This window comes from Bubalus bubalis, chromosome 21 (genome assembly GCF_019923935.1).
Source record: "Bubalus bubalis isolate 160015118507 breed Murrah chromosome 21, NDDB_SH_1, whole genome shotgun sequence".
NCBI lineage: Eukaryota > Metazoa > Chordata > Mammalia > Artiodactyla > Bovidae > Bubalus > Bubalus bubalis.
The window spans coordinates 10,112,722-10,139,708 of record NC_059177.1 but is presented as its reverse complement, the minus strand read 5'-3'; the positions used below and the strand labels follow the sequence as shown (position 1 = coordinate 10,139,708).

The 26,987-nt window shown below is 43.3% G+C and overlaps 1 protein-coding gene across 4 annotated transcripts in view; it reads right to left on the bottom strand.

Annotated features, from left to right (window-relative positions):
• The window catches only part of STAC (SH3 and cysteine rich domain), a 113,198-nt gene extending 89,357 nt beyond the window's left edge, over positions 1-23,841 (bottom strand). The window contains exon 1 of one of the 4 annotated variants that reach the window (XM_025272127.2): positions 23,431-23,841. In XM_025272127.2, coding sequence (XP_025127912.1) covers positions 23,431-23,541 — 111 coding nt within the window. In that variant the 5' untranslated portion in view covers positions 23,542-23,841. The remainder of the gene's footprint in view (positions 1-23,430) is intronic. The other 3 variants (XM_025272129.2, XM_025272126.2, XM_025272128.2) reach the window with 3 other exon arrangements.
• Positions 23,842-26,987: the final 3,146 nt, after the last annotated feature.

The following is a 26,987-nucleotide window of genomic DNA, read 5'->3' as shown; positions in this document are numbered from 1 at the left end:
GGCAGCCTCTCCTTTAGGGTATCTGGGTGGGGATGACAAAGGCAGGATGGAGGGCCCCCAAAACGCCAACATATAGGGGGACTTTGAGATGTGAATGCTTTCCTGTATTTCACTCCTGGGTAGAGCTGTCTTCTATTAACTCTTTTCTTGCAGTTAAGGGTTTTTGAAGTTAGGAATTATCTTGGGCTCTGCTTCTCTGGCCTACTCTGAGTGACCTCCTACGCTATGCATTAGGTTATTTAGACAGTAGTCTGGAGGTGTTTGCCTCCAGCAGAAGCCTACAATGCCAGCTCTTTGCGTCCCTGGGGGAACGAGGCAGAATGGCAGGACCTCTGTTCCACAGTTTGCTGCTGATGCCACCCTGCTCTCTGCATCGGCTAACTCTCAGCTTGGGCAGGGTGGATCTCCTGAGCTCCGTTGGGAATGTCTGTCCTCACGGCTGTTAACTATTAACTCCAGAATCTGTTTTGAGCAAGTTTTCTATGAATTTGCTTTTCTTCTGCTTCAAAATTTCCACAATTTCCTCACAAATTCTGGACTGCGGGTAGTATCATTTCTCCTGATATCATTGTTTAATGTACATTATCTGTTATATCAAGGGATTTTTGTGAGGAAAGGCAATTAAATATCTATCCCAATCTAGATTCTGAATGATGAGTTCTTGATCTTTAAAGAGGGGCTGACCAATCGCCTGGACAAGTTACCTCCTCAGCCTTAGTTTGCTCACCTGTGGTTTGGATCGAATATTAACCTGTCGCAAAGGGACTGTTGTAAGGATTAGAAACTAGATTCAACATACCTGGGTGATGAGACTCGGTACACAGCACCTGCTTTTACTATCTGCACTACAGTGACGTCGTTGTGCCTCGCTGGATGGACGGCAAGACTCAGCCTGACACAGGACACAGCCTGCAGCACTTTCCTTACAGAAGAGGAAGAGCGAGCAGCCTTTAGCACCGAGCCTCAGCCACACACAGGGCGGGGAGGCTGGGTAGAGGTAACTAACGTCTGTAAGCTTCTGGCTCCTCATCTGTAAAGCAGGCATAACAACAAGGCTGTTTAGGAAGGCTATTGTGCGGACGAAATGAAATAAGGTCCAGAAGGTGGGATGCAATGACCGGTCCTTCCTTCACCCTCTTTCTCTCCTTTTCACGCTCATCCCCTCCATCCATCCTCCTCCTTTCCTTCCTCCTCTTTTCCTGGGTTTCCAGTCTTATTGTGCACACATCCTTCTCCCCTCTGCTTTTGTTGTCTGTATGTATTTATGAGCACACACGTGGTTGGGATGAGCTTCCTCTGCAGATAAGGCTCTGAGGTGGTGGTGTTGTTACTGAACCAGGATCCAGAGAATTAATTAATCCTTTATCTCATTAAAAATCATTATTGAGTATTGATGTTCTTTAGCCTTGTAGGGGAAAAAAATCTGGAAACAGATGTAAGTGCTTTTTCCCTACAAGCTGTTAGTGCTTTCAGAACGTGGCTGTGGAAAAGGCAAACCAAAGAAGCAACAAACCAACCAGCAACCAATCAACCAACAGGGACTCAAAGCCAGAACTGGGTACAAATTTCAGCTTACACACACATCAGTCATCTGCCCCCAGGGAAGTCACTTTGCTCTCCTGAGCCTTGACCTTTGTGGCTTCCTCATCTGTCAAATGAGGATGAATTGGAACCATGTACACAGATCACCCTGCACAGCAAGGCCCAGGGAAGTGTCCATCCCCTCTTCCTTCCCACGTCCCTCACTCTGCCAAACCCAAGTCACCGAGCTGATTACCAGGGGAGGATGGCTTTACGGGGTCAGCCGCTGTGTGTTGCTGTGCTGTGCTGTTGTGTCTGGCTCTTTGCGACCCCATGGACTGTAGCCTGCTAGGCTCCTCTGTCTGTGGATTTTCCAGGCAAGAATACTGGGGTGGGTTGCCATTTCCTCCTCCCAGAGATCTTCCCAACCCAGGGACTGAACCTGCGTCTCCTGCATTGCAGGTAGATTCCTTACCGCTGAGCCACTGGGGAAGCCCCCTACTTCCTGTGTACGGTCACCAAAAACCCTGCACCAAGAAGAGCCCTGGATTTGGTTTAATTCTCTGCTGCTGTTGAAATCCTTAATAATGTTTGAACAAGGAGCTCTTACTGTCATTTTGCACTAGATCCCTAAACTACGCAGCTGGTTTTGCAGGTTGTGGCATAATGCATGGGAGAATCTGTATTTCTGTCTTCTCCGTAGATAGGGAAGAAGCAGGTTCCCAGGTGCCTGAAGGCAGCAGCTACGGAACCCTACTGCTGGCCGTCTGTGGCTTCCCCTCTCCCAGCATCATTTCTTGGCTTCCTTGGGTTTCCTGCAGCCCTTCTAACTATAGCTCCGATCTGACACACTTGCTATTTTCTCTCCAGGTCCTCAAGGTAGTTCTCTGCAAGGTTTTGGAAGTGATGCAGCTTCTTTTTTGTTAATGACTTTAAAGCAATGAGCATGTTTGTGGGACAAGAAAACTTCTAGGAACAGGCTGGAAAAGGCAGGCTCATGCTGTGCAGGGACTAGAGTACATCCTCAAGTGCGAAAGCCCAGCCAAGGAGACGCGCGGCTGGCAAGTGCCCCTGCTTCCTTCCTGAACCTTCAGTTGGCTACCAGCTCCTTTATTTCCAGAGGTGACATAGACTGCTTTTCACAAGCCAGAATGACTTCACAAGGGAGGGACAGCAACTTCTTTGGAGGTTTGATTTCCCGCTTGTTTCAAAATGAATCCTGGAAAGTTTGCTTGTAGGTTTGAGCAAGTTAGTCTCAAACATGTGAAACTGATGTCCATTGCCTTCTTTATCCAAGTCCAGCTCCACAGGGATGTTCCAGCCTTAAGGCAATACTGTAAGGTGCTCCACCCAGGTCCTCTCTACTGGGGCCCTTGCACTCACCTCCCAGTGCCTGGGTTAGCAGATCACTCTTCCCAGAACTGCCCTTAGCTAATGGAAACAGATGGGGAAACAGTGGAAACAGTGTCAGACTTTATTTTTTGGGGCTCCAAAATCACTGCAGATGGTGATTGCAGCCATGAAATTAAAAGACGCTTACTCCTTGGAAGGAAAGTTATGACCAACCTAGATAGCATATTGAAAAGCAGAGACATTGCTTTGCCAACAAAGGTCCATCTAGTCAAGGCTATGGTTTTTCCTGTGGTCATGTATGGATGTGAGAGTTGGACTGTGAAGAAAGCTGAGCGCCGAAGAATGGATGCTTTTGAACTGTGGTGTTGGAGAACACTCTTGAGAGTCCCTTGGACTGCAAGGAGATCCAACCAGTCCATTCTAAAGGAAATCAGTCCTGGGTGTTCATTGGAAGGACTGATGCTGAAGCTGAAATTCCAATACTTTGGCCACCTCATGCGAAGAGTTGACTCATTGGAAAAGACTCTGATGCTGGGATAGATTGGGGGCAGGAGGAGAAGGGGATGACAGAGGATGAGATGGCTGGATGGCATCAATGACTTGATGGACTTGAGTCTGGGTGAACTCCGGGAGTTGGTGATGGACAGGGAGGCCTGGTGTGCTGCAGTTCATGGGGTCACAAAGAGTCTGATGCAACTGAGCGACTAACTGAACTGAACTGATGAAAAGAGCCAACTCATTAGAAAAGACCCTAATGCTGGGAGAGATAGAAGGCAGGAGGAGAAGGGGACGACAGAGAACAAGATGGTTGGATGGCATCACTGATGCGATGGACATGAGTTTGAGCAACTCAGGGAGATGGTGAAGGGAAGCCTGGTGTGCTGCAGTTCATGGGGTCACAAAGAGTCAGACATGACTGAGCGACTGAACAACAACAAAAGCTGGACTGACCTATTGCTTTAAAGCCAGGATACCCCCGTGTGGGCATCCCAGGTGGCTCAGCAGTAAAGAATTTGTCTGCCGACGCAGGAGACACAAGTTCAGTCCCTGGGTTGGGAAGATCCCCTGGAGAAGGAAATGGCAACTTGCTCCAGTATCCTTGCCTGGAAAATCCCATGGACAGTGGACCTTGGTGGCCTACAGTCCATGGGGTTGCAGAACAATCAGACACATCTTGGTGACTAAATAGCAACAACAAAACCCCATGGTGCTGTGTATGCTCCAGAGCCCCTCTGTGGATCAGGCCAAAAACACCGGAGATTACATTCCTGATCAGCCTCATCCTGTCCTATGCTGCTTTCCTTGCACTTTCTAGGTTTCTCTTGAGTGCATGCCCTCCATAAATTGCATGCTTCTGATCCTCATGCTTTCTTTTAGAGACCTCAATTTAAGGTGAAGGAGAAAGGGAAAAAAATAAACTCAATACCGTCTGAAGCTACAGCCATTTTATATGTTGGAAGTCAGCTGCTTCAAAGTTGAACTTATATGATGTGATGATTCTGACCACTGGGAATGAGGTCAAAGGTGCTCTCCCCATTGGCCTCTGTCTGCTCCACAGCTGCTATCAGAGCCTGGGAAACCAAGGGCATGGGCGCCAGAAACGAGATTCAGGCTCTCAGTGCAGCTATCCAACTAGGTTGTGGACAAATGTACAAGAGAAAGGTCCAATTAAGAACCAGAAAGTGTCCAGCCATGGAGACAGATGGCTTGGCATATTGCTCATGGCTCTTGACAGACAAGTTTAAAATATCTCCCATCTTCAACCCCATGATTTATTATAAATTAGAGTATCAGGTTTTCAACTTCCTGTTGTCTGCCCAAGCCACCCTATAGGCAGTCTATAAGTGGAATTTTGCCAAAATAATTCTAACCACAAGAACAAACAAACAAATCACATGTAAAACTATGTACACTGCTTTCTCAGACAAGTTCATAAAATTCATGAAATTCTAGAACACTTGGGTTATCAGAACCAGATTGAAGTTATTCCTTCTGGAAGAGAGACCATTCAGTGGTTGAGAATTTGCCCATTTGAGAGGCCCTCAGTGGGTTGAGCTGTAGTCTGACATGAAGCCTCCTAATTGTACACCATGTTCTTGCTTGTGTTCACTGGAAGAACCATAAACTGCAAGCTTTCATTTTGCAAGTTGCATTTTTTTTTCTTTTGCTCTTTTTTTTTTTCTCATACAACATATTCATGGAACACTTATTTTGATCAGTTTACTTCCAAGCTATATACTTGGGGAGAAGAGATAGAGCTCAGTATAGCAACTAGAAAAACATCACTCCATAGAAACTGACAGTAATGAGACCTTCTATTTTGGAATTAATCTTTTCAAATGTTACTGGAAGGTCAGATCCACTGAGGATGATCAGCAGCAAATTAATGAATACATGAAAGATCCAGTACAAATGGATTAGTGAAAAAAATGGATACCAGCAACTTGAGCTTAATCAAGTTTTCTTTTTAACAAGAATTAAGAAATATGAAACTTATTGGGAATTCAGCAAGTGACTTATAGAAAATGCAGGTAAGAACCAGAAGATGTATGCAAAAAGTCTGATGAACCAATCACTAGGTAAAGTCACTAAGTAAAATAAAAAACAAAATACTGAAACCCCCAAGTCCTCTATTTACTTCCCTGATAGTCCACTGAGTGCAGTTTCTATTTTCTTTTAAGGAATGTGAAATTCCCAACTAGTTTGATGATTTATTTTCCAGTATAAAAGCAAACGAGAGGAAGTATATTAGAAGATTCAAGTAGTCTGCACAGAGAAGGTGGTCTTTGTGTAGAAAGAGTTAGAAAGTTGTTAGATATAAAACTAGGAGAGCACAGCAAAATGGGAGTCATTAGTATAAGAAAAAATTAAAAAACCTCTCCTGTATGCAAAAAGTACCATAACTAGTGTTTAAAATGGTGAACCTGAATAATCAGGAAAAGGATATTACAAAAGTAATATAATTGCTTTGAAATTTACAAAGCATTTGCAACTCTATTAGACTGAATGAAAATCCATGTGGCATATTCTGCTTTTGAATGCACAGAGATGTGAGCCAGATAATAGAAAGAGCTGCAAGCAAAATTCTCAACAGGAAAATGCCTGGAACATGAAAGGACATGTTCTCTGTTAATAGGAAGGGTTGACTCCCCCAGAATGACTCCTTTCCTGAGCATCTTTGCCTGAAAAGTTTAGTGCAATCATTGTGCAAAGTCTTGGGAGTGACCACAGAAGTGGGTGGCAACGTGGAAGAGACTGGAAGATGAGATCTTAGGAGGAGAAAAGTTTAAGGACTTAAGAAGTCAGGATATTTGGAAGAGTCATCTGCAATGTATGGAAACCATGACTTAAGAAGTCAGGATATTTGGAAGAGTCATCTGCAGTGTATGGAAACCATACAAGTGTATGACAGAAGTAGGGTTGGAATGAGGGAGAGTGAGCCTGGAGCACGGAGAGATCTTCTCAGGTTGGTAGTGACTGCTGATGTTAGCAGTGGGTAGAAGAGCCTAAGGGTGTGGATTTTAAAGCTATACATTTTAGAGGAGGAGAGACAAGATTCTGGAAGCAGTAGGGAGGTTGCCTCCCCAACTACCAAGCCTGATTGATGAAGGAGAAAAGAGCCACAGTTTGAGAGGCTGTAGGGCAAAGGACTGGGCATCAGAGTCAGAAGTGAAGGATACTTCAGAGAAGCGGAGGAGAGGGGATTTGCTGAAGAGTCGATTCCAGAGGGTAGAGTGGAGGTACTGCCCGCTGAGGAGGGTGGCAGGCAGAGCTGATGATGTGCAGATCTGCATGGAGATTGAACTGTGAGAAAGGAAGGGGGCCCTGCTGCCCTGTGCTCCTCTGGTGATTGACGTCCCGGGGGAATGGGTATTATGGGAATCTTTTTTCCATGGTCTCCAAGTGACCTGGTTCTGATAAAACTGAGAGTGTTGGAGATGAAGGGAGGGAATGTGAGGATCTTGCCAGGGCACACGGAACTCTGGGACCTCTTTTCACTGCTCTCTCTCATGTCAGTTCGGAGGGCAAGGGAATAGGAGCATTCTAGGGAGCCCGGCGTGTTCTGGATCCCTCCTCTTTATTCCTTCTCTTGTGCTTGACCTCAGTCCTTCATGCTGTGGTCACAACTGCTCCCAGATCTGAGGAACAAACTGATTCACACTTCAGCTATGGGGGCCCTTAGGAACAGACATCAGGTCCAAGTTTCATTTTCAGATAAATGAAGCACCCTCTAGGGGCTGACAGACATTTTGTCTCCTGTCCACTTGCTTTCAAAAACCTCTCTACTCAGGTCCCCTGGGGGTCATCAAGGATGAGTTTTGGTTTCAACCTGGCTGACTCACTCCATGGATGATGCTCGTCTCTGGATGAGAACACAGGAAGAACATACAAGAACTGAGCTGGCATCTGAGCTGAGAATGATGAGTTTAGTTGAGAGTATGCTGAATTTAAAATATATGGAGGAGATCAAGACAGGTTGTTGAAAAGGCAGTTGAATATGTTGGTCTGAAGCTCACAAGAATGACTTCTGAATTGTGGTGGGCTTCAGATTTGGGAGTTATTAGCTGGGAGATGAAATAGAAAGAATAGGTAAGATGTTCCAGAAAGACCCAGAGAGATTGTCAAGAGTGAGAAGGGCTGAGGGCAGAGAATAGAATGCTGGGGAGGACCAACCCTTGAATGATGGGTGGAGGAAGATGTGAGGACCAATAGGAATAGAGAGGAACTGTTACAGCAGTTGGAAGGGAATCAAAGGAGAAAGGGATACTTAGTGAAAAGTGAAGTTGCTCAGTCATGTCTGACTCTTTGGGACCCCATGGGCTGTAGCCTACCAGGCTTCTTGTCCATGGGATTTTCCAGGCAAGAGTACTGGAGTGGGTTGCCATTTCCTTCTCCAGGAAGGAGCAAAGATGAAACACCTTTTCTCTAGATAAGGAGGAAATGTGAGTACTGGTATTTAACTTTCTGATTTCAGATCCAGATCTAAGGGACCACTGTTATACAAACACAGAACCACCATCACAGGGTTTTCAGGAGATAGGAACACACAGGAAGCCTGCTAGAAACTGAGTGAGAATGAGGGGAAATTGAAGGAAGGTGCCAGGGTGGTCCTATAATAATTAATCCAGACACATTCTGACGATTTAAATGAAATAATTTGCTGGCAAAATACAAATCAACACTATCGATTCATGTCAATTTAGAAAAAAAGACAACAGAATAAAAAATAGAAAAATGTCTTCAAATTTTATTTTAAAATAGGTATGAGGTTTAGACATGGCTTCCCCATGTAGCTCAGTCGGTAAAGCATCTGCCTGCGATGCAGGACGTCTGGGTTCAATTCCTAGGTTGGAAGTTTCCCTGGAGAAGGAAATGGCAACCCACTCCAGTATTCTTGACTGGAGAATCTCATGGACAAAGGAGCCTGGCAGGCTACAGTTCATGGGATCACAAGAGTTGAACATGACTTAGTGCTATCTTTCTTTCTTTCTTAGGTTTAGATATGTCTCATTTTTTCTTTTCTCAAACATTCAAAGTGGAGATCTAGGCTCTACAAACTGTTTCACAGGGGAAAAAGACAAAAAGAACAAAACATGTATATCTTCCCAATGAAATTTTAAAACTTGGCATATCCTTAAAAATAAAATCTGACCAGAGGACACAAAATGACAGTTAAAGAACAATCTTTCTTATGTATATAGATATAAAAATAATAAAGTATTGGCAATCAAAACTTAGCAGTTTATTAAAAGAAAATCCCCATGGTCAAGTGGGACCGTTTCCAGGAATGTAAGAAGAGTTTAATTTAGGGTATCTATTAATATAATCCATCACATAAAGAGGCCAAAGGAAAAAAAAAAAAAACCAAAACAAAAACCAAACACATGATTACCTTGATTCTTGCCCAAAAGTCATTTGAAACAATTCCACGTCCATTCCTAGTGGAAATTCTTAGTAAGCTAAGAAGATTACCCAAATTTAACATAAGAAACACTGACTCAGTTTAATCGCAAATAGAGTGGGAAGTCTGGAATTCATGTAGAGGAAAGACTTAAAGAATGATTTAGTTGGAAATGGATTTGTCTTTGAAGTTGCAAATTACCACCTAATGTTTCTCAGGCTGAATGTGTAAATTTGCAGTGGCTTGCAGAGTAACTTGAGATCCAACTGATCTAAGAGCACCCCTTAGCACCAACACTGTACAATATACACCTATACACAATGGACACTCACAGCAAAACTTTGGCAGCACAACCAGTCCATCCTAAGGAGATCAGTCCTGGGTGTTCATTGGAAGGACTGATGCTGAAGCTGGAACTCCAGTACTTTGGCCACCTCATGCGAAGAGTTGACTCATTGGAAAAGACCCTGATGCTGGGAGGGATTGGGGGCAGGAGGAGAAGGGGACGACAGAGGATGAGATGGCTGGATGGCATCACTGACTCAATGGACATGAATTTGGGTAGACTCTGGGAATTGGTGATGGACAGGGAAGCCTGGCGTGCTGCAATTCATGGGGTCGCAAAGAGTCGGACACGACTGAGTGACTAAACTGAACTGAAAGTTAGTTAGGTCCTCGCTCAATACCTCCACTAATATTTACCATATTTTGGGATATCTAATGAAATAATATCGTGTCCCTACCTAGCCTACTCCCCCACCTCCCAAAAGAGAGAATTATAGTTAGAGAGCCAAAATTATTATAGATTTTATGATAATCTAATAATAACAGCTAACATTGCCTTACTATGTGCCACACACTGTGTTAGGCACTTAGGATACACCATTCAGTTCAGTTCAGTTCAGTTCATTTCAGTTGCTCAGTTGTGTCCGACTCTTTGCGACCCCATGAATCGCAGCACGCCAGGCCTCCCTGTCCATCACCAACTCCATTAACCTAACCCTAATGACAGTGCTCTGCATAGAAGTTAAATAAGCAGGGTACAATATACAGCCTTGACGAACTCCTTTTCCTATTTGGAACCAGTCTGTTGTTCCATGTCCAGTTCTAACTGTTGCTTCCTGACCTGCATACAAATTTCTCAAGAGGCAGATCAGGTGGTCTGCTTTCCCATCTCTTTCAGAATTTTCCACAGTTTCTTGTGATCCACACAGTCAAAGGCTTTGGCATAGTCAATAAAGCAGAAATAGATGCTTTTCTGGAACTCTCTTGCTTTTTCAATGATCCAGCGGATGTTGGCAATTTGATCTCTGGTTCCTCTGCCTTTTCTAAAACCAGCTTGAACATCAGGAAGTTCATGGTTCACATATTGCTGAAGCCTGGCTTGGAGAATTTTGAGCACTACTTTACTAGCATGTGAGATGAGTGCAATTGTGTAGTAGTTTGAGCATTCTTTGGCCTTGCCTTTCTTTGTGATTGGAATGAAAACTGACCTTTTCCAGTCCTATGGCCAGTGCTGAGTTTTCCTAATTTGCTGGCATATTGAGTGCAGCACTTTCACAGCATCATCTTTCAGGATTTGAAAGAGTTCAACTGGAATTCCATCACCTCCACTAGGTTTGTTCGTAGTGATGCTTTCTAAGGCCCACTTGACTTCACATTCCAGGATGTCTAGCTCTAGGTCAGTGATCACACCATCGTGATTATCTGGGTCATGAAGATCTTTTTTGTACAGTTCTTCTGTGTATTCTTGCCATCTCTTCTTAATGTTTTCTTCTTCTGTTAGGTCAATACCATTTGTGTCCTTTATTGTGCCCATCTTTGCATGAAATGTTCCCTTGGTATCTCTAATTTTCTTGAAGAGATCTCTAGTCTTTCCCGTTCTATTGTTTTCCTCTATTTCTTTGCATTGATCGCTGAAGAAGGCTTTCTTCTCTCTTCTTGCTATTCTTTAGAACTCTGCATTCAGATGCTTATATCTTTCCTTTGCTCCTTTGCTTTTCGCTTCTCTTCTTTTCACAGCTATTTGTAAGGCCTCCCCAGACAGCCATTTTGCTTTTTTGCATTTCTTTTCCATGGGGATGGTCTTGATCCCTGTCTCCTGTACAATGTCACGAACCTCATTCCATAGTTCATCAGGCACTCTATCTATCAGATCTAGGCCCTTAAATCTATTTCTCACTTCCACTGTATAATCATAAGGGATTTGATTTAGGTCATACCTGTATGGTCTAGTGGTTTCCCCTACTTTCTTCAATTTAAGTCTGAATTTGGCAATAAGGAGTTCATGATCTGAGCCACAGTCGGCTCCTGGTCTTGTTTTTGCTGACTGGACTGGAAGAAACACAAGCTGGAATCAAGATTGCTGGGAGAAATATCAATAACCTCAGATATGCAGATGACACCACCCTTATGGCAGAAAGTGAAGAGGAACTAAAAAGCCTCTTGATGAAAGTGAAAGTGGAGAGTGAAAAAGTTGGCTTAAAGCTCAACATTCAGAAAACGAAGATCATGGCACTGGTCCCATCACTTCATGGGAAATAGATGGGGAAACAGTGGAAACAGTGTCAGACTTTATTTTTGGGGGCTCCAAAATCACTGCGGATGGTGACTGCAGCCATGAAATTAAAACGCTTACTCCTTGGAAGGAAAGTTATGACCAACCTAGATAGCATATTCAAAAGCAGAGACATTACTTTGCCAACAAAGGTTCATCTAGTCAAGGCTATGGTTTTTCCTGTGGTCATGTATGGACTGTGAAGAAGGCTGAGCGCCAAAGAATTGATGCCTTTGAACTGTGGTGTTGGAAAAGACTCTTGAGAGTCCCTTGGACTGCAAGGAGATCCAACCAGTCCATTCTGAAGGAGATCAGCCCTGGGATTTCTTTGGAAGGAATGATGCTAAAGCTGAAACTCCAGTACTTTGGCCACCTCATGCGAAGAGTTGACTCATTGGAAAAGACTCTGATGCTGGGAGGGATTGGGGGCAGGAGGAGAAGGGGATGACAGAGGACGAGATGGCTGGATGGCATCACTGACTCAATGGGCGTGGGTCTGAGTGAACTCCGGGAGTTGGTGATGGACAGGGAGGCCTGGCGTGCTGCGATTCATGGGGTCGCAAAGAGTCGGACACGACTGAGCAACTGAACTGAACTGAATGACAGTGCTACAGAAGGACATTATTATGCTCATCGTACAGAAAGAACAGAGAGGCTCAGGGAAGTGAAGGTCAGGGAAGCTTGTGAGGCCTCACAGTGAGAGCTGAACACAGCTGCTTCTGACTCCAGAGGACACACACTGAATCAGTAAGCAACACTCTATCTCCTTGTTAATGAATAAGAAATGGAATCTAAAAGATATTAGATGACAAAATTAATATAAAACTAGTATAAAATACCTAGGAAATAGCTAACAGAGGATCGGGCAAAAAGTACTTGAAGAAAATTCCTAAGTATTTGTGAGTGACATAAAAGACATTTCAATAACTATATATATTATGTTCCTGGGTGATAAATCTTCATCATATGTAAAGATTTCACTGAAATGATCTTAAAAGTTTCATGCAATTACTCTCAAAATATTATATAACTGCATGGAAAATCAAAAAGGTGAGTAGAGCTAAAGAAATAAATAAAATTGATAAATTATCAATTATCAGTATTATATAAAACTACAATAATTAAAATATTATAATTGTAATGTCAAAGTACTGCATAGTAATAAATGCACAATCATTAGAATTTAACAGATGATTATAAAAGAGAACCTAGTACATACTACCATTTACAACATAATAGATGTAACACTTCAAATCAGTGAAAAAATGAATTGTTCAACAAATAGTTTTAGAAATAATCACTCAGGAAAAAATTAAAAGTTCTTCCTTACCACATAGTAACAAATTTCAGATGGATTAAAGTGATGAAAGTAGAAAGTATGTAATAAGGAGCTAGAGAAACATATAGCTTGATATTTATTTGTTGCCAGGTGCAGAAGACCTTTCTAAATATAGATGGAGGAAAGAAGCCATAGCTAAATAAATTTAAGACATTTAACAACATAAAAAAAAATCTGCTATGTTGAAAATGTAATAAAATTGAAAACCAAATTTCAATCTGGGAAAATGTTAACATATATGAAAGATCATGATTTCAGTATTTATAAAATTCTTTTGAAAATTAATAGGAAATAAGTGCGCTATTAAAACAGACAGGGACATGAATATATAATTTGTAACAGAAAAAATATAAACAGAAATATTCTAGTGAATAACTTTAATAAAATAATAAAAAATACCAATATATCAATGCCCTTCAAATTTACTAATAAAAGGCTAAGAATAACAAAAATTACTAACAAAAAAGAAAACAACTCAATTAAAAATGGGCAAAGGCCTTGAATGGATGTTTCTCCAAAGAATTTACACAGATGACCAATAGTACACAGATCACCAACATGAAATGAAGTTTAACAACCCTAACCATTAGGGAAATGCAAATGAAAACCACAATGAGATAGCATCTCATACCTATTTAGGGTAAAAAAAAACCCAGAAAATAACTAGTGTTGGTGAGATGTAGAGAAACTGGAATCCTGTTTATTCCAGGTGGAAATCTAAAATGGCACAGCCATTTTTGAAAACAGAATAGTGATTCCTCAAAAAATTAAAGATAGAAGTACCACGTAATCCAGCAGTCTCACTTCTGGCTATACACCTAAAAGAAATGAAAGCAGGGACTTGAACAGATAATTGTAGACCCAAATGGACAGCAGCATTATTCACAGTAGTTCACTGATGGATGAGTAGATAAAATGTGGTATATATACACAACAGAACATTACTCAGTCTTAAAAATGAAGGACATTCTGACTTATACCACAATACAGATGGACCTAGAAGATTTATGTTAAGTGAGATGAGCCAGTTACAAAGGGACAAATATTATGTGACTCATCATAGATGAGGTACCTAGAATAGTCACATTCATAGAATATCAGAAAGCAGAACAGTGGTTGCCAGGAGATAAAGGAAGGAGGAGATAGGGAATAAGTGCTTAATGGGTACAGAGCTTCAGTTTGGGAAGGTAAAACGTTCTAAAGATGGTGGTGGTTACACAACATATGAATGTATTTAATGCCACATGAAATTACATTTCAGATCGGTAAGAAGGCAAATTTTATGTTATGCATATTTTAACTCAAATAAAAAAAATATATTTGGAAGATTGAATTTTACTGCCTACATAGAGAGGAGATTTGAAAAGAAAGAATGAAAAAGAAACAAATCTCTCACCAGATCAGGTCAGGTCAATGAGAAAGGAATCTTAGTAAAGACATACGGCGGACAACAAACAAACAATTATTCCCTGGGAGTCATGATCATGGATCTGCCTTCACATAGGTTTGAAGTTTAAATTTATACAACACAACTTGGTTTGAGAATCCCTCAAATGAAAAAAAGTAGCACAGAATTAGGTTCTCAGGGAATGATGCCCTGGGGCACTTGATGGAAGCGCTGCGCAGTGGGCACTATTATTGGAAGAACTAATAGGAGGAGGATGTCCACTCTCTCCAAATGGATGTGCAGATTTAATGCAACCCCAACCAATATCCTGGCAGGTGCTTTGGTGGAAACTGGTTAGCTGAATCTAACCAGTATTAATGTATTAATATACGGAAATGTCAGGGGCCCCAAATAACCAAAACCGTTTTGAAAAAGCAGAGCAAAGCCAGAAGGCTTATTCTGCTTGATACCATGCTTTTTTAATAAGGTCATTATATTTAAGTCAATGCAGTCCTTGTACAAGGACAGACAAATAGACCAATGAGGCAGAACAGCCATCTCTACATAAATCAAACACACAGCCATCTGATTTACGGCAAAGGTGGCAGTGCAGTGCCATAAAGTATCTTGACCCCCACCTCACACCTTGGCAACTGCAAAAGGATTATAGACTGATGTGTGAAAGGCTAAGCAATAGCATTCCCAAGAAATAATGTAAGAGAATAAGGCCTACCTTCATGCCTTCAAGGTAGGCCAAGGTTCCAAAGTGAAAGTGAAGTAGCTCAGTCGTGTCCGACTCTTTGCGACCCTGTGGACTGTAGCCTACCAGGCTCCTCCCTCCAAAGGGAACACAAAAAGCACGTAAGCAAGAAAATGAACGAAGTGACCTCACTGAAGAAGAATTTTGGGGACTTTCCTGGCGGTCCAGTGGTTAAGACTCTGCCTCACAATGCAGGGGATGCGAATTCAATCCCTGGTCAAGGAACTAAAGTCCCACGTGCTGTGGAGCAACTAAGCCCGAGCACCGTAAGTACAGACTCAGTGCGCTGTGACGACCCTGCATGGTGCAGCGAGCACCCCGAGTGTTGTGACTCAACCGAGACCCGACACAGCCAAATAAATAAACAAATAAATAAGATTAAAAAAAAAAAAGAATTTCTGTTAAGAAAAGAAGAGATAAGCCACAGGATGGGAAAAGATACCTACAACATACTTATCTCTAAAAGTACTTGGATCTAGAATATGTAAAGAATTCCTACCAATTAAAAAATGACATATAGCCTAATAGGAAAATAGACAAAAGATTTGAATAAAAGGACATTCATAAGAGGACATTCAAGTGCCCCAATGTATTAAAAATGCTTAATTGGAGACATACAAGTTAAAATCACGGCACAATACCACTAATCACCTATGAGAATGGCTGAACTGAGAAATACAGACAATAGCAAATGTTGGTGGGAAAGGATCAGATGGAACTCCTCTTCATTGTTGCTGGGATTATGAATTGGCACAGATACTTTGGAAAGTTGATAGTACCTACTATCAACTTAGGCATACCCCACAACCCAAGCAATGTTCCCCCAGGTATACACTTAAAAGTGCCACAAGGAATATGTATAAGAATGGTCAAAGCAGTACACCTTCTAGCAGGCAAAACCAAGTAGCAATCCAAATTCCACCATCAACAGAACAGTTAAACAGTGGTCTATTTACATAGCGGAATGCTATACAGCAATGAAAATGGAAAACTATGTTACATGTGATAGCATGGATGAATCTCACAACATAATGCTAAGTGAAAGAAACCAGACATAAAAGAGTATACTTTGTATGATTCCACTTATAAAGTTCAAAAATAAGGAAGATTAATTTACATTGTGAGAAGTCAAAAATTTATTTACCTTTGGGGGGCTAGTGACGGAAAAGGGTATGAGAGAGATTCTTGGGTACTGATAACATTCTATTTCTTGATTTTTGTGTTGGTTACATACAAATCAGCAATTCATTTTCTGAAAATTCATTAATCTGTAATCTTATCATGTGTATACCTTTTGGTATGATGTCATACTTCACTAAAAAGTTTACAAGAAAAAAAGGTATGCTATATCTTTCTAGAGAGCACTGTGTCAGTGAGAATAAAAGATCTTTGAAGTGTTTATAACCAGACTTAGTAAATCTACTTCCCATGACACTAATTAGAAATGTATTAAAATGCTGAGGTATCAGGATGCCCATTTCAATATTGTTTAAAGCATGAAAGCTAAGAATCTAAACTATAGGTAGAAGAGACTGATGAAATAGATATGGTACAGCAATGAAATATACCATCTTCAATACTTAAACAGAGAGTACAAGAAAACTATGTACAACATTATGTAGAAGAAAAAATATAACATGCATTTATGTATGTGTGCATGCATGCTAAGTCGCTTCAGTCATGTCAGACTCTGCGACCCTGTGGACTGTAGTTCACCAGGCTCCTCTGTCCATGGGATTCTCCAGGCAACAGTACTGAAGTGGTTTGCCATGACCTCCTCCAGGAGATCTTCCTGACCCAGGAATCAAACCTGCATCTCCTGCAACCCCTGCATTGCAGGTGGATTATCTACTGCTGAGCCACCAGGGAAGCCATCATTTCAATTTTGTTTCAAAAATGTGTGTGGGTGTGTAAAGAAATACACCAAAAACCTAACAGTTCTTATGTCTAGGTCTGTGCTTAGTTGCTCAGTTATGTCAGACTCTTTGTGATCCCATGGCCTGTACCCTGCCAGGCTCCCATGTCCATGGGGATTCTCTAGGCAAGAATACTGGAGTGGGTTGCCATGCCCTCCTCCAGGGAATCTTCCCAACCCAGGGATCCAACCCAGGTCTCCTGCATTGCAGGCAGATTCTTTACCGTCTGAGCCACCAGAGAAGCCCAAGAATACTGGAGTGGGTAGCCTATCCCTTCTCCAGGGGATCTTTTCAGGAATTGAATCAAGTATTGTGCATTGAAGGTGGATTCTTTACCAGGTGAACTACCAGGGAAGTCCATGCCTAGGTCATTATGTGATAAATGCATTTTTATATCTTCTCTGCTTTTCAGTTTTCTACATTTAGTACTTATTACTTTTAGAATCATGAAAATAATACGGACATAGTCAATCCCATAAATCTAGCTACATCTGAGCGACACGTGGATTCTTTGACAGAAGGGAGTAAACAGTAGATTGCCTTTGCTAGAGCCATCATTTGGATTAAAGTACAAATGGGAAGCGAAGAAAAAGGGATAGAAAATACAAATGGTTCCTTCAAGTATCTTGGTTGGAAGGGGAAAAATCCTGCTTTCTTTGACACTTTATAGTTTTTTTAGTCTAGACAAGTGTTTCTTAAATTCAGCTGTACAAGGAAGCTTTACAAAAATACTGATTCCTGGGACCTTCACTCACAGATTTCCATTTAGCAGGTCTAGCCTATGTTCTGGACTCGCCAGGGGATTTGAATGCAAGGCCAGGGTTCCATTTTCTTTCATCTTCCCCCCGAGTAGAAGTTAGAAGTTAAATTCCTATCAATAATAGCTTCATATGTATGTAATGGGCTAGCTGGCCACAAAGTAGGCAATCCATAAATAGTTTCTGATTAATGGACACAGAAACTTTTCTGGGAGATGCAGGGCACATCTTCATTGTTAGGGATTGCTTCTTGCTAGCTTAGAGGGTCATCCAGGTTGGAACGAGCGGACACTTTGGTCCATGGCTCCAGTGGGGCCCTAGGTGGCTTATAATAACCTTTCAAAATCAAAGTCACTTGCCAGGGAGTCTATGGCTTAGCTTCTTGGGGATGCAACACAGCTAAGATGAAATCTCACTGAGTCAGCAGTATAACTGAAGTGCAAAGGGAGGAAAACTCAGTTATACTATTAGAATGTCAGTTTTGATTACTGAAATTTTTCCAATGATGAAATTTGCTGTTGGCCAGTGACAGAGTCATCTAATTTGAAGTGGGAAGAGAAAGTAAACAATGCTTTATGCTTACAAAGGGTTTCAACATATTGGGTGTTTTACATATTCTCAGACCTTACCAAAAAACCCATGCCAATAGGGAATCAGCATCCTTACTCTAGGTTTTAGGAAGCTGAGACTCAGAGAGGTTAGGCAGCTTCCCAGTGGACACAAAGATGGCATATGGATAAGAACAGATCTGAAAGCTTGTTTATTTGTCCTCAAAACCTGTAATCCCTTCACATCATCAAAATGTGAGTTTGTGTCATATAAGTGATGACAAAGGGAATCCATACCAAACTGCATGTGACACTCCAGTAAGATTTCTACATTGTCAATGCTGCTGCTGCTGCTAAGTCTCTTCAGTTGTGTCCAACTCTGTGTGACCCCATAGACGGCAGCCCACCAGGCTCCCCTGTCCCTGGGATTCTCCAGGCAAGAACACTGGAGTGGGTTGCCATTTCCTTCTCCAATGCATGAAAGTGAAAAGCGAAAGGGAAGTCTCTCAGTCGTGTCCGACTCTTTGCAACCCCATGGACTGCGGCCTACCAGGCTCCTCCGCCCATGGGATTTTCCAGGCAAGAGTACTGGAGTGGGGTGCCATTGCCATTGTCAATAAATCAGTATAAAAAGAGACATTCATTGCAATAAAGGATGCTGAAACATGAAATTTTTCTTAGTATTCAATGATCTCTGTCAAACACTTAGACAATGAATTAGATTGTGGTCTTTCTGAGATAGTGGAAAGATAGAGGGATGAGGTTCATTAGTGGCTTTGAAACTCTTTCAACTCAACTAATTTTATGAAAAAACAAAACCTCATAAACTACACTGTAACTTGTGCTTACTGGAATTTACTCCAAGGAAACTGTGCTGGGGTATCTAAGGTCCTGGGCTTCCCTGGCTTCTTCCTCTTTACTCTTTAGATGGTAAAGAGTCTGCCTGCAATGCAGGAGACCCCAGTCCTATTCCTGGGTCAGGAAGATCCCCTTGAGAAAGGATAGGCTACCACTCCACTATTCCTGGGCTTTCCTGGTAGCTCAGACAGTAAAGAATCCGCCTGCAATGCAGGAGACCTGGGATGGATCCCTGGGTTGGGAAGATTCCCTGGAGGAGGGCATGGCAGCTCACTCCAGTATTCTTGCCTAGAGAATCCTCATGGACAGAGGAGCCTGGTGGGCTACAGTCCATGGGTCGCAAAGAGTCTGACATGACTGAGCACTGCCTCTCTCTGGGCCTCTATTTACTCAACAGAGGGAAAAAAGAGAGAAGATTTAAATAAACTGGGAAAGCTATGAGCACTTTATTGATTTGGTATAAGCTATGGATCTCTCCCCTAGATGATGCACATATACACATACATGAGCAATTTTGAAGTTCTGGCTGTTCACAGGTATTCCAAAGACAATACGTAGACCTCCAAAGACTATACTGACCCGTGATTTAAAACACCTCCAGTATGTGATAATGGGATTGTACTCATGTTTACAAAAAGAGCCCTTATTCTTTAAAGATGCAACTGTAAATACGTAGGAATGAAATGCTTTGGTGTCTGGTGTGTGCACATATGCTCAGTCGCGTCCGACTCTTTGTAACCCTATGGACTGTAGCCCGCCAGGTTCCTCTGTCCATGGGATTTTTCAGGCAAGAACACTAGATGGGTTGCCATGCCCCCCTCCAGGGGATCTTCTGAACCCAGGGATCAAACCCATGTCTCTTGCATCTCCTGCACTGGCAGGCAGATTCTTTTCTCACCTGGAAAGACCCTTCATGCCTGGAATTTGTTTTAAATGAACCAGTGTGTGTAAGGAAGGGTGGAGGTACTGGTGGGGGTTACAGATGAAACAAGATTGTCCATGAATTGATAACTGGTAGATCCAAGTGATTAGGTACATGATGGTTCTTCATAGTGTTTTCTCTGCTTTTGTGTGTGTTGAAGTTTTCCATAGTAAAATAAATTTACATGATACAGTTATCCATTATTTAAAAAATACCCAGAGTAGATTATCTCCAGTGTTTTCAATTCTTATATTTGATTTAGAATTCCGAGGAATCTGCAGAGAAAATGGCATTCCAGAAACATTTTATGTGCTCAAGGCACTGAATCATTATCATTCTTCTCTAATGGCCCCTCTAGACTAAAGGGTTTGTCGTGGTCAAGTTTTCCAGATGGTTCTGTGAAGTTCCATTTAATCACTTCCGTAAATATACTTTTGGGGAAAGAGTAGCAAAATCAAAGAAGCCGCATAAGAGTTGGTCTTTAATCATTTCATGTGATAATGTGGCTCAATTTATTTTCAAGGATTTCTTGAGAAGAACAAAACACAGTTGCAAATGGCTTTTGGTGGCATACGAAATACTTGGTTAGAATGTTAGGTGAAACAGTATAGAATGGAAGATGGACACGGGCATAGAAGACAGACAGCAGCATGGTGCTCAAAAACTTGTTCTCCAGAGTCATGAGGCCCGGGTGCCTGTCATTGCTGTGTCAGTCACTATACAATCATGGGGAAGTCACCTACCCTTTCTGAGCTTTCCCTTTCCTATCGATGAAACAGAAATAACAGCACAATGTCCCTCACAGGGCTATGATGAAGGGTCAAGTTGTGTCTGACACCCACCAAGCACTCAGTAGATGCTTACCATTGTTCTCTCAACTGGGTAAATATAAAAAAACAATGAAAAAAGGCAAATATACAACCAAGACATTATGAGTAATTGCCTCTGGATTGTGACTAATGGGTGATTTTTTTCCTTCTCTTTATTTATTTTTTTTCAGGACGTTTCAAATTTCCACAAAGTAGTTGTTACTTTTATCAGGAGAGAAAAAAAAGTTATTTTAAAAATGTATAGTGAAATCTAATAATCAAAACAAATGACCAAATATAACCAAACAGAAACAGACTCATAGATACAGAGAACAAACCAGTAGTTGCCAGAGGGGAGGGAGGTGGGGTCAATGAGTGAGCCAGGTGAAGAGGATTAAGAGGTACAAACTATTAGTTATGAGATAAGTAAGTCACAGGGTGCAGTTTATAGCACAGGGAATACAGTCAATAACACTGAGTTAACTTTGTATGCCGATTAATCTAGAAAAACACTGAATCGCTATGTTGTACACTTAAAACTAATGCAATACTGTAAGTCAATCAGACTTTAATAAAATAAAAGAAAAAAATGAATTTCAAAAGTCCTTCTTGAGAAAGGTTACTGTCCAGGGGGGCTGAACCATGCCTGTCCCACAGGGTATTTTGACAAACAGATTACTTTGGAGGGGAGTAATACAGGATGACTAGCTGTCCATGTTCTCCTACCAGACACTCGTCATCAGATGGAAGATCCTTGTAAACGCCAATAAACCTTCAAATGCGGTGCTCCTGGTGCAGAATGAATAGAGCCTGCCTCTGTTCCTGTTTCTTGCCGTCCTGCTGATCCCTACTGCACACAGCCTCCACATCAAACAGTTTAGCCCTTTTGAGAAGCATGGGCCCCTTGGAGAGTATCAAAAACACTATGCCAAAAAAAATACCGCATTCAGTCACACTTCCTTGCATTCAGTTTCTTGGGGTTCATGGACAACCCCCCATAGCCTGTCTCGACTGATCAAGAACATCTAAGCTATGACAGCAAATTTAGGAATATATAAATACACATAGAGAAAAACTGACGTGTACAAGTCTGAAACCATAAGCCAGATAAACTGGTGGATAATGATGGGTATTACATATGTAGTCTTTGCTTTGCCAAAGAATTTACATTAGGGTATCTATAAATAGCAAGCCCATACAGTGTGTTTGAACCACGCTGCTGTAAAATCAAATGCTAAGCCCCTTCCAGAACATACCTACTGCAGAGCAACAGGCCCAATTAAAAAAGCTGATTATTAGTTTCAGTCTTGAGTTTAGTTACATTCATTTCCAGGATTCTAGATCACCTGTGAAGTGCCCACTACCCCGTATCACTTAGGTGAAGGACCGTCAATGACACACAATGCTAGAGAGCCAGTAACCTCCGATTGGAGGGGCAGTGGTCCGTGTGTGTGGGTTGTGAGACCCATTTGGAGTGAATTGTCTGTGGTGAGATGGGTCCCATCTCCTTATCTCAGGAAGGAAAACAGTGAACAGGATTGAGTCCTTACTCTGTACTGGGTGGGTGTTAGGTCATCTCTCTCTGCCTCTCGATTCTGGAAGGCGGGGTTTTTGCTCCTGTTTACAGTTAAGTTTTAGAAAAGTTGACACACATGTTCTAGGTCAGACATTTGCCCCCCAAAATAAAGATAATGCCAAGCTCTCTGTCTTGTATTAGCATCTTTGATAGTTAACTTTCAGAGGCTGGGATACTGTCCAGCGGGCAGGATCACTTAGGATAGGAGTCACTTAGCTATGCTTGTGATCCTGCTGATTTGTCAGTGGCTTCCAGGGATGGGTGTGAAGGCAGAAAAGGACGAGACTCTTCTTGGCCCCATCTGACCTGCTCTCCACACTGGCATCCTCCTCTCCTTCATTCCTCCACAAGAACTGTCCCACATTCCAAAGACACCCAGGGAACCCACAAGGAGATCTGGAAAAAGAGCCAGGAGCCCTGCGCTTAAGGAATCCATATAACTACAAACTCCATCTTATGGTTTTTACTCCCGACTGAGATGCCATTTGGCATCGCACAGCTAGCAGCCGCATTTTACTTGATCCTCTTCCAAGATTTCCAAACATGCGCCTGGCACCCGTGAATGTTTCAGAGTAAGTGTAACAGTGACAGAAGTGCCGCGGGGTTGGTTTTGTGTATATCAGTGTAACTCTCACAAAAGCAAGTTTAAGTTCGAGGATTAACTTCCACGAGAGGAACATCAACTTTCCCGAGAAGGTAGCGTTTTCCTAATTTCTGAAATCAGCGGTATCCGAGGTTAGGGATGAGTCCGGTTAGGCTAAGGGTCTCAGGCCCTTGGGATACAGGCGACCCTTTGCTGGTTCGCAAATGCCCCAGCTTTTCTGGAGGAGTGTCCTGGGCTGTCTGTCCCTCAGCCTTCAGAAGCCGCCTAATACCCACACGCGCTTTAGGCACATGCAGGTTCAAAGCACAGAACAAGCACGCCACCACCACCCAGGAAAGCGATCCGAACCCGGAGTCACTGTGAACTGCGGGTGCTCGCAGGGCAGGAGCCCAGCGCAAAGCCCCGGGGCCATGCGGACAAGAAGACTGGGTCCCCAGCGACGTGGTCCAGCATCGCTAGCAGCGAGTCCTGCCGGACATGCGAGTCTCAAGGGAGTACAGTCCTTGAGAACTAGGGACGCGTCTTAGCCTCCGGCGCCAGCGCCAGCAGGGAGGAAACAAAGGTGGACAGAGAGGAAGAGGAGTGAGTTTGTGTCCTCTCGGGGCAAGCGCGCGCGGTACCTTGGATTCCTGACTGCCGGTGGATGCAGGAGAGGGCGGCTGCTCGGCGCTCGCCGTCTCCTTGGGCAGCCCGTCCACGCCGTCCTCGCGGGCGCCGCTCGGGGGGATCATCGTGGCGGCGCGGGAACGGTGTTGGGCTCCCGGAGGAACAGCGAGGTTCGCCTCCCTCCGGAGCGCCCTCCCCGCCGCGCGCAGGCCCGCTCAGCTTCTGAGGCCGGGGACTCCCATCCTCGCCGAGGCGCCGCCGCGCCCTCCTCCGGCCTCGCCCCCGCCCCGGCCCTGCCCACCTCCCCGGCACCCGCCTGGGCTGGGGGAGAGCGCGCCCGCCCCGCCGCGCCCGCGGCCACCTCGGCGACGACCGCACAGTCGTGACTGCCGCTCGGCCGCGGGCGAGTGGGCTCCGGCTGACCCGCCCGCCGGAGAAGGGTGGGTGGGGGCGGGTGGCTCCGGGGCGGGGCTGCGCGGGCCCCCGCGGGGAACAGGAGGGGGCCGCGCCCTAGGGAGGCCCTGCGACCAGGCTGGGCGAGCTCGGGTGCTCTGCACGGTCCCGGGATGCTTTAGGAGGCAGAAGGAAAATTCAGACCAAAGCCCGAATGATCCAGCGGGAGGGACCACCTGCAGCAACTCCCTCCTCCCGCACCCGGAGAAACTGCGACTCTCAGGGAGCCGGGATCCGGTGACTTAGCCAAGTTATTTATAGGGTTCAGTGACGGAGGAAGCAGAGCTGGGGTTTCCTGGCCTGAGGGCGCTCCTCTTTCCTCGCTTCAGCTTTGGACTGAAGCAGAGAGATACTGCAAAACGTGGATGTGCCCTCGTTTGGTTTGTGCGATGTGTTAAGCCGGTCACACTTTTTACATGTTTAATCCTCAGAGCCACCCTATTAGGCTAGGTGTTATTAATATCATTCTCATTCATAGATGAGAAAACTAAGAGACTAATTTGCTCGAAGTGGATGAACTGTAAGTGGTGGAGCTGGGATTTGAACTCATTTTGGCTTCAAAATCCATGCTTTTTGGGCTGTGGAGCCTCAAATCCAGGCCAAATCTTCTCAGCTGTGGAGTAAGTGGGTATTGCAAGATAGCAAGAATGTCAGGGCTGTTTGCAGAGGGGCAAACCAGTATGTCTCAGTAGATCTTTTGGAAACAGAGAGATGGCCCCATGGAATAAAGGGGCAGAAGGACCCGGTACCCTTTGAAGAACAAACCTCAATGTGCAGGGGAGGAAATACATATGGATGTTTAAACCACCCCCCGCCCCCATACAAAACTGCTTAATTTTCTAACAGGAAACTATAAACTCATGTTCAGATTTTATTTATTAACTATAAAGTAAGGCCAGCTTCATGGTGTTACTGAATGCAAGCTCGTGTGCCCAATGCACAGTGAAGCCAAACAAACTGAAAAGTCGGAGTTTGGGGCAGAGAAAGATTTACTCGAGGGCTTTGCAAGGATACAGGTGGCTCATGTCTCAAAACCCCCAAACTCCTTGCAGGGTTTCAGCAAAGCACTTTAAAAAATCATTTGATTTATTTATTTACGGCTGTGCATTGCTGAGGGCTTTTCTCTAGTTGTGAGCAGGGGCTACTCTAGTTGCGGTGCATGGAACACAGGCTCTCGGGCACGCAGGTGTCAATAGTTGCTGCATGAGGGCTCAACAGTTTTGCTTCCTGGGCTCTAGAGCACAGGCTCAGGAGTTGTGGCACATGGGTTTAGTTGTTCCATGGCATGTGGGATCTTCCCGGATCGGGGATCAAACCTGTGTATCCTGCAGTGGCAGGCAGATTCTTTACCACTGAGCCACCAGGGAGGCCCTCAGCAAAGCACTTTTACTGGCAGCCTGAGGGAGGGGCATGGTTAGTTGTTGTGAAATTTTTGTTGTAAGAATTCTCTATTCTTGTAGCAGTCCACATAGTTCACAATGTTCATGTAAACCTTCAACAAGGCAAATGTTATTCTCTATTCTGCAACTTCTTATCTCTATATGGATGGACTCTTAAAGATCAGAGCCTTGAGAATAGTCTCTCCTGTATATTTCAGCCTATAGGCAACATTCTTTTACAAAAGGCGCAGGGCCACCAGGACTAAGCTCCTGGGCAACAGAACACAAAGATTAAAGTGAAAAGGAACAGATCTAATATGGAGTCAGATGTTTTCTTCACTATTACAGTGGGTATACGGTCTGTGCAGTCACACAAGGGCCCTGTACTTGTGTTAATGCTCTTCTGTCACTATCTTGAAATTCTTGATACTTTTTGAGCAAGAGGACTTGCATTTGCATTTTGCACTGGATCCTGTGAATAATGTATTTGGTCCTGTGTGTCTGCCATAGCTTATGTCCCTTGGAAAAAACAAACTTATTATTCTTTTCATCCTGGACATCACTTGAAAGCTTCTGTTCTAAGTGACAGCCTCTTAGCTGGCACTTTGCTCTGAGAGCTCTAAATACCCCCATGACCCTTAATCTTTTATATGACCAGGTCATATCAGCTAACCTGAATGACTTTAGCTTTCTCCTCCTCATAACACAATTCTTGTTTGCTCAATAGAGACAAAATTCTAATAGTGAAAATCACAACAGAACAGTGCACAATGGCAGGAGCTGCAGAATCAACACATCTTTATCTAGCATGTATTTTGTGCCAGAACTTGTGCTGGAAACTGATGATAGAGCAGAGAGAAAACAGATGAAGACTGTACTCCTAGAATGTAGAACAGCTGAATCTCACACACATGCACACACCCACACAGACACATTTTTCATGAACTGTGATAAAGAACAGGACAGGACTCTAGTGTGTACAAGTGCAAGGTCTGACCTAGTGTGGGACCAGAGAGGGCTTTCCTGAGAACGTAAAGCCCTCAGGTTCAAGGAAAATTCCAATCTTCTTGGGCAAGCACACTGTGGCTTACAACAAGGCATTTTTCATCTTTAGATTTTTTTTTTTAAAGAATTGAAGAGCAGCTATAAAATGTCATCCTTCATTTTATAAATGCTTACCTTTGATTAACACTAGTAATTCTCCAATAGCTTAAGTTTAAATGTGGTCCCCTTGAGGGAAATGTTAAAGGAGCTAGTACATCCTTCCTCCTTACTGTACCCCCATCCTAGTAACAGAAATCTTTGGTCTGATAAATAATAGCTGTCTTTCCTAGAAGACTGTGGAATTACCCATAGCTGCTAAAACTAATCAAGCCTTTCCTCATGTATTGCTTTCACACAAATCCCTTTCCATCTCACGTTTTGTTATTTAGCTAACTCCTTTTGTTCTTCAAAACACATCCCCAAACCTTTATTCTTCTTGAAATCTCCTTCCTTGACTCTTTTTTTCTGATTTAGGTTTCCAAACCAATGCCATGTTCTCACGGCATCCTTCCCTGAATAATCAATGGCAAAGTTGCCTGTCCTCCTACTGGGCTCTGAGCTCCACTGGGGCAGGACCACGCTGTGCTCATCTTGTTTCCTCAGCCCTTGGCTGATGGGAAAAGGAGACTGCTCTTGTAGCCCTGGATCTTTAAGATGGCCTAGGCATTTGTTACTCCAAGGGTCCTACACAATCT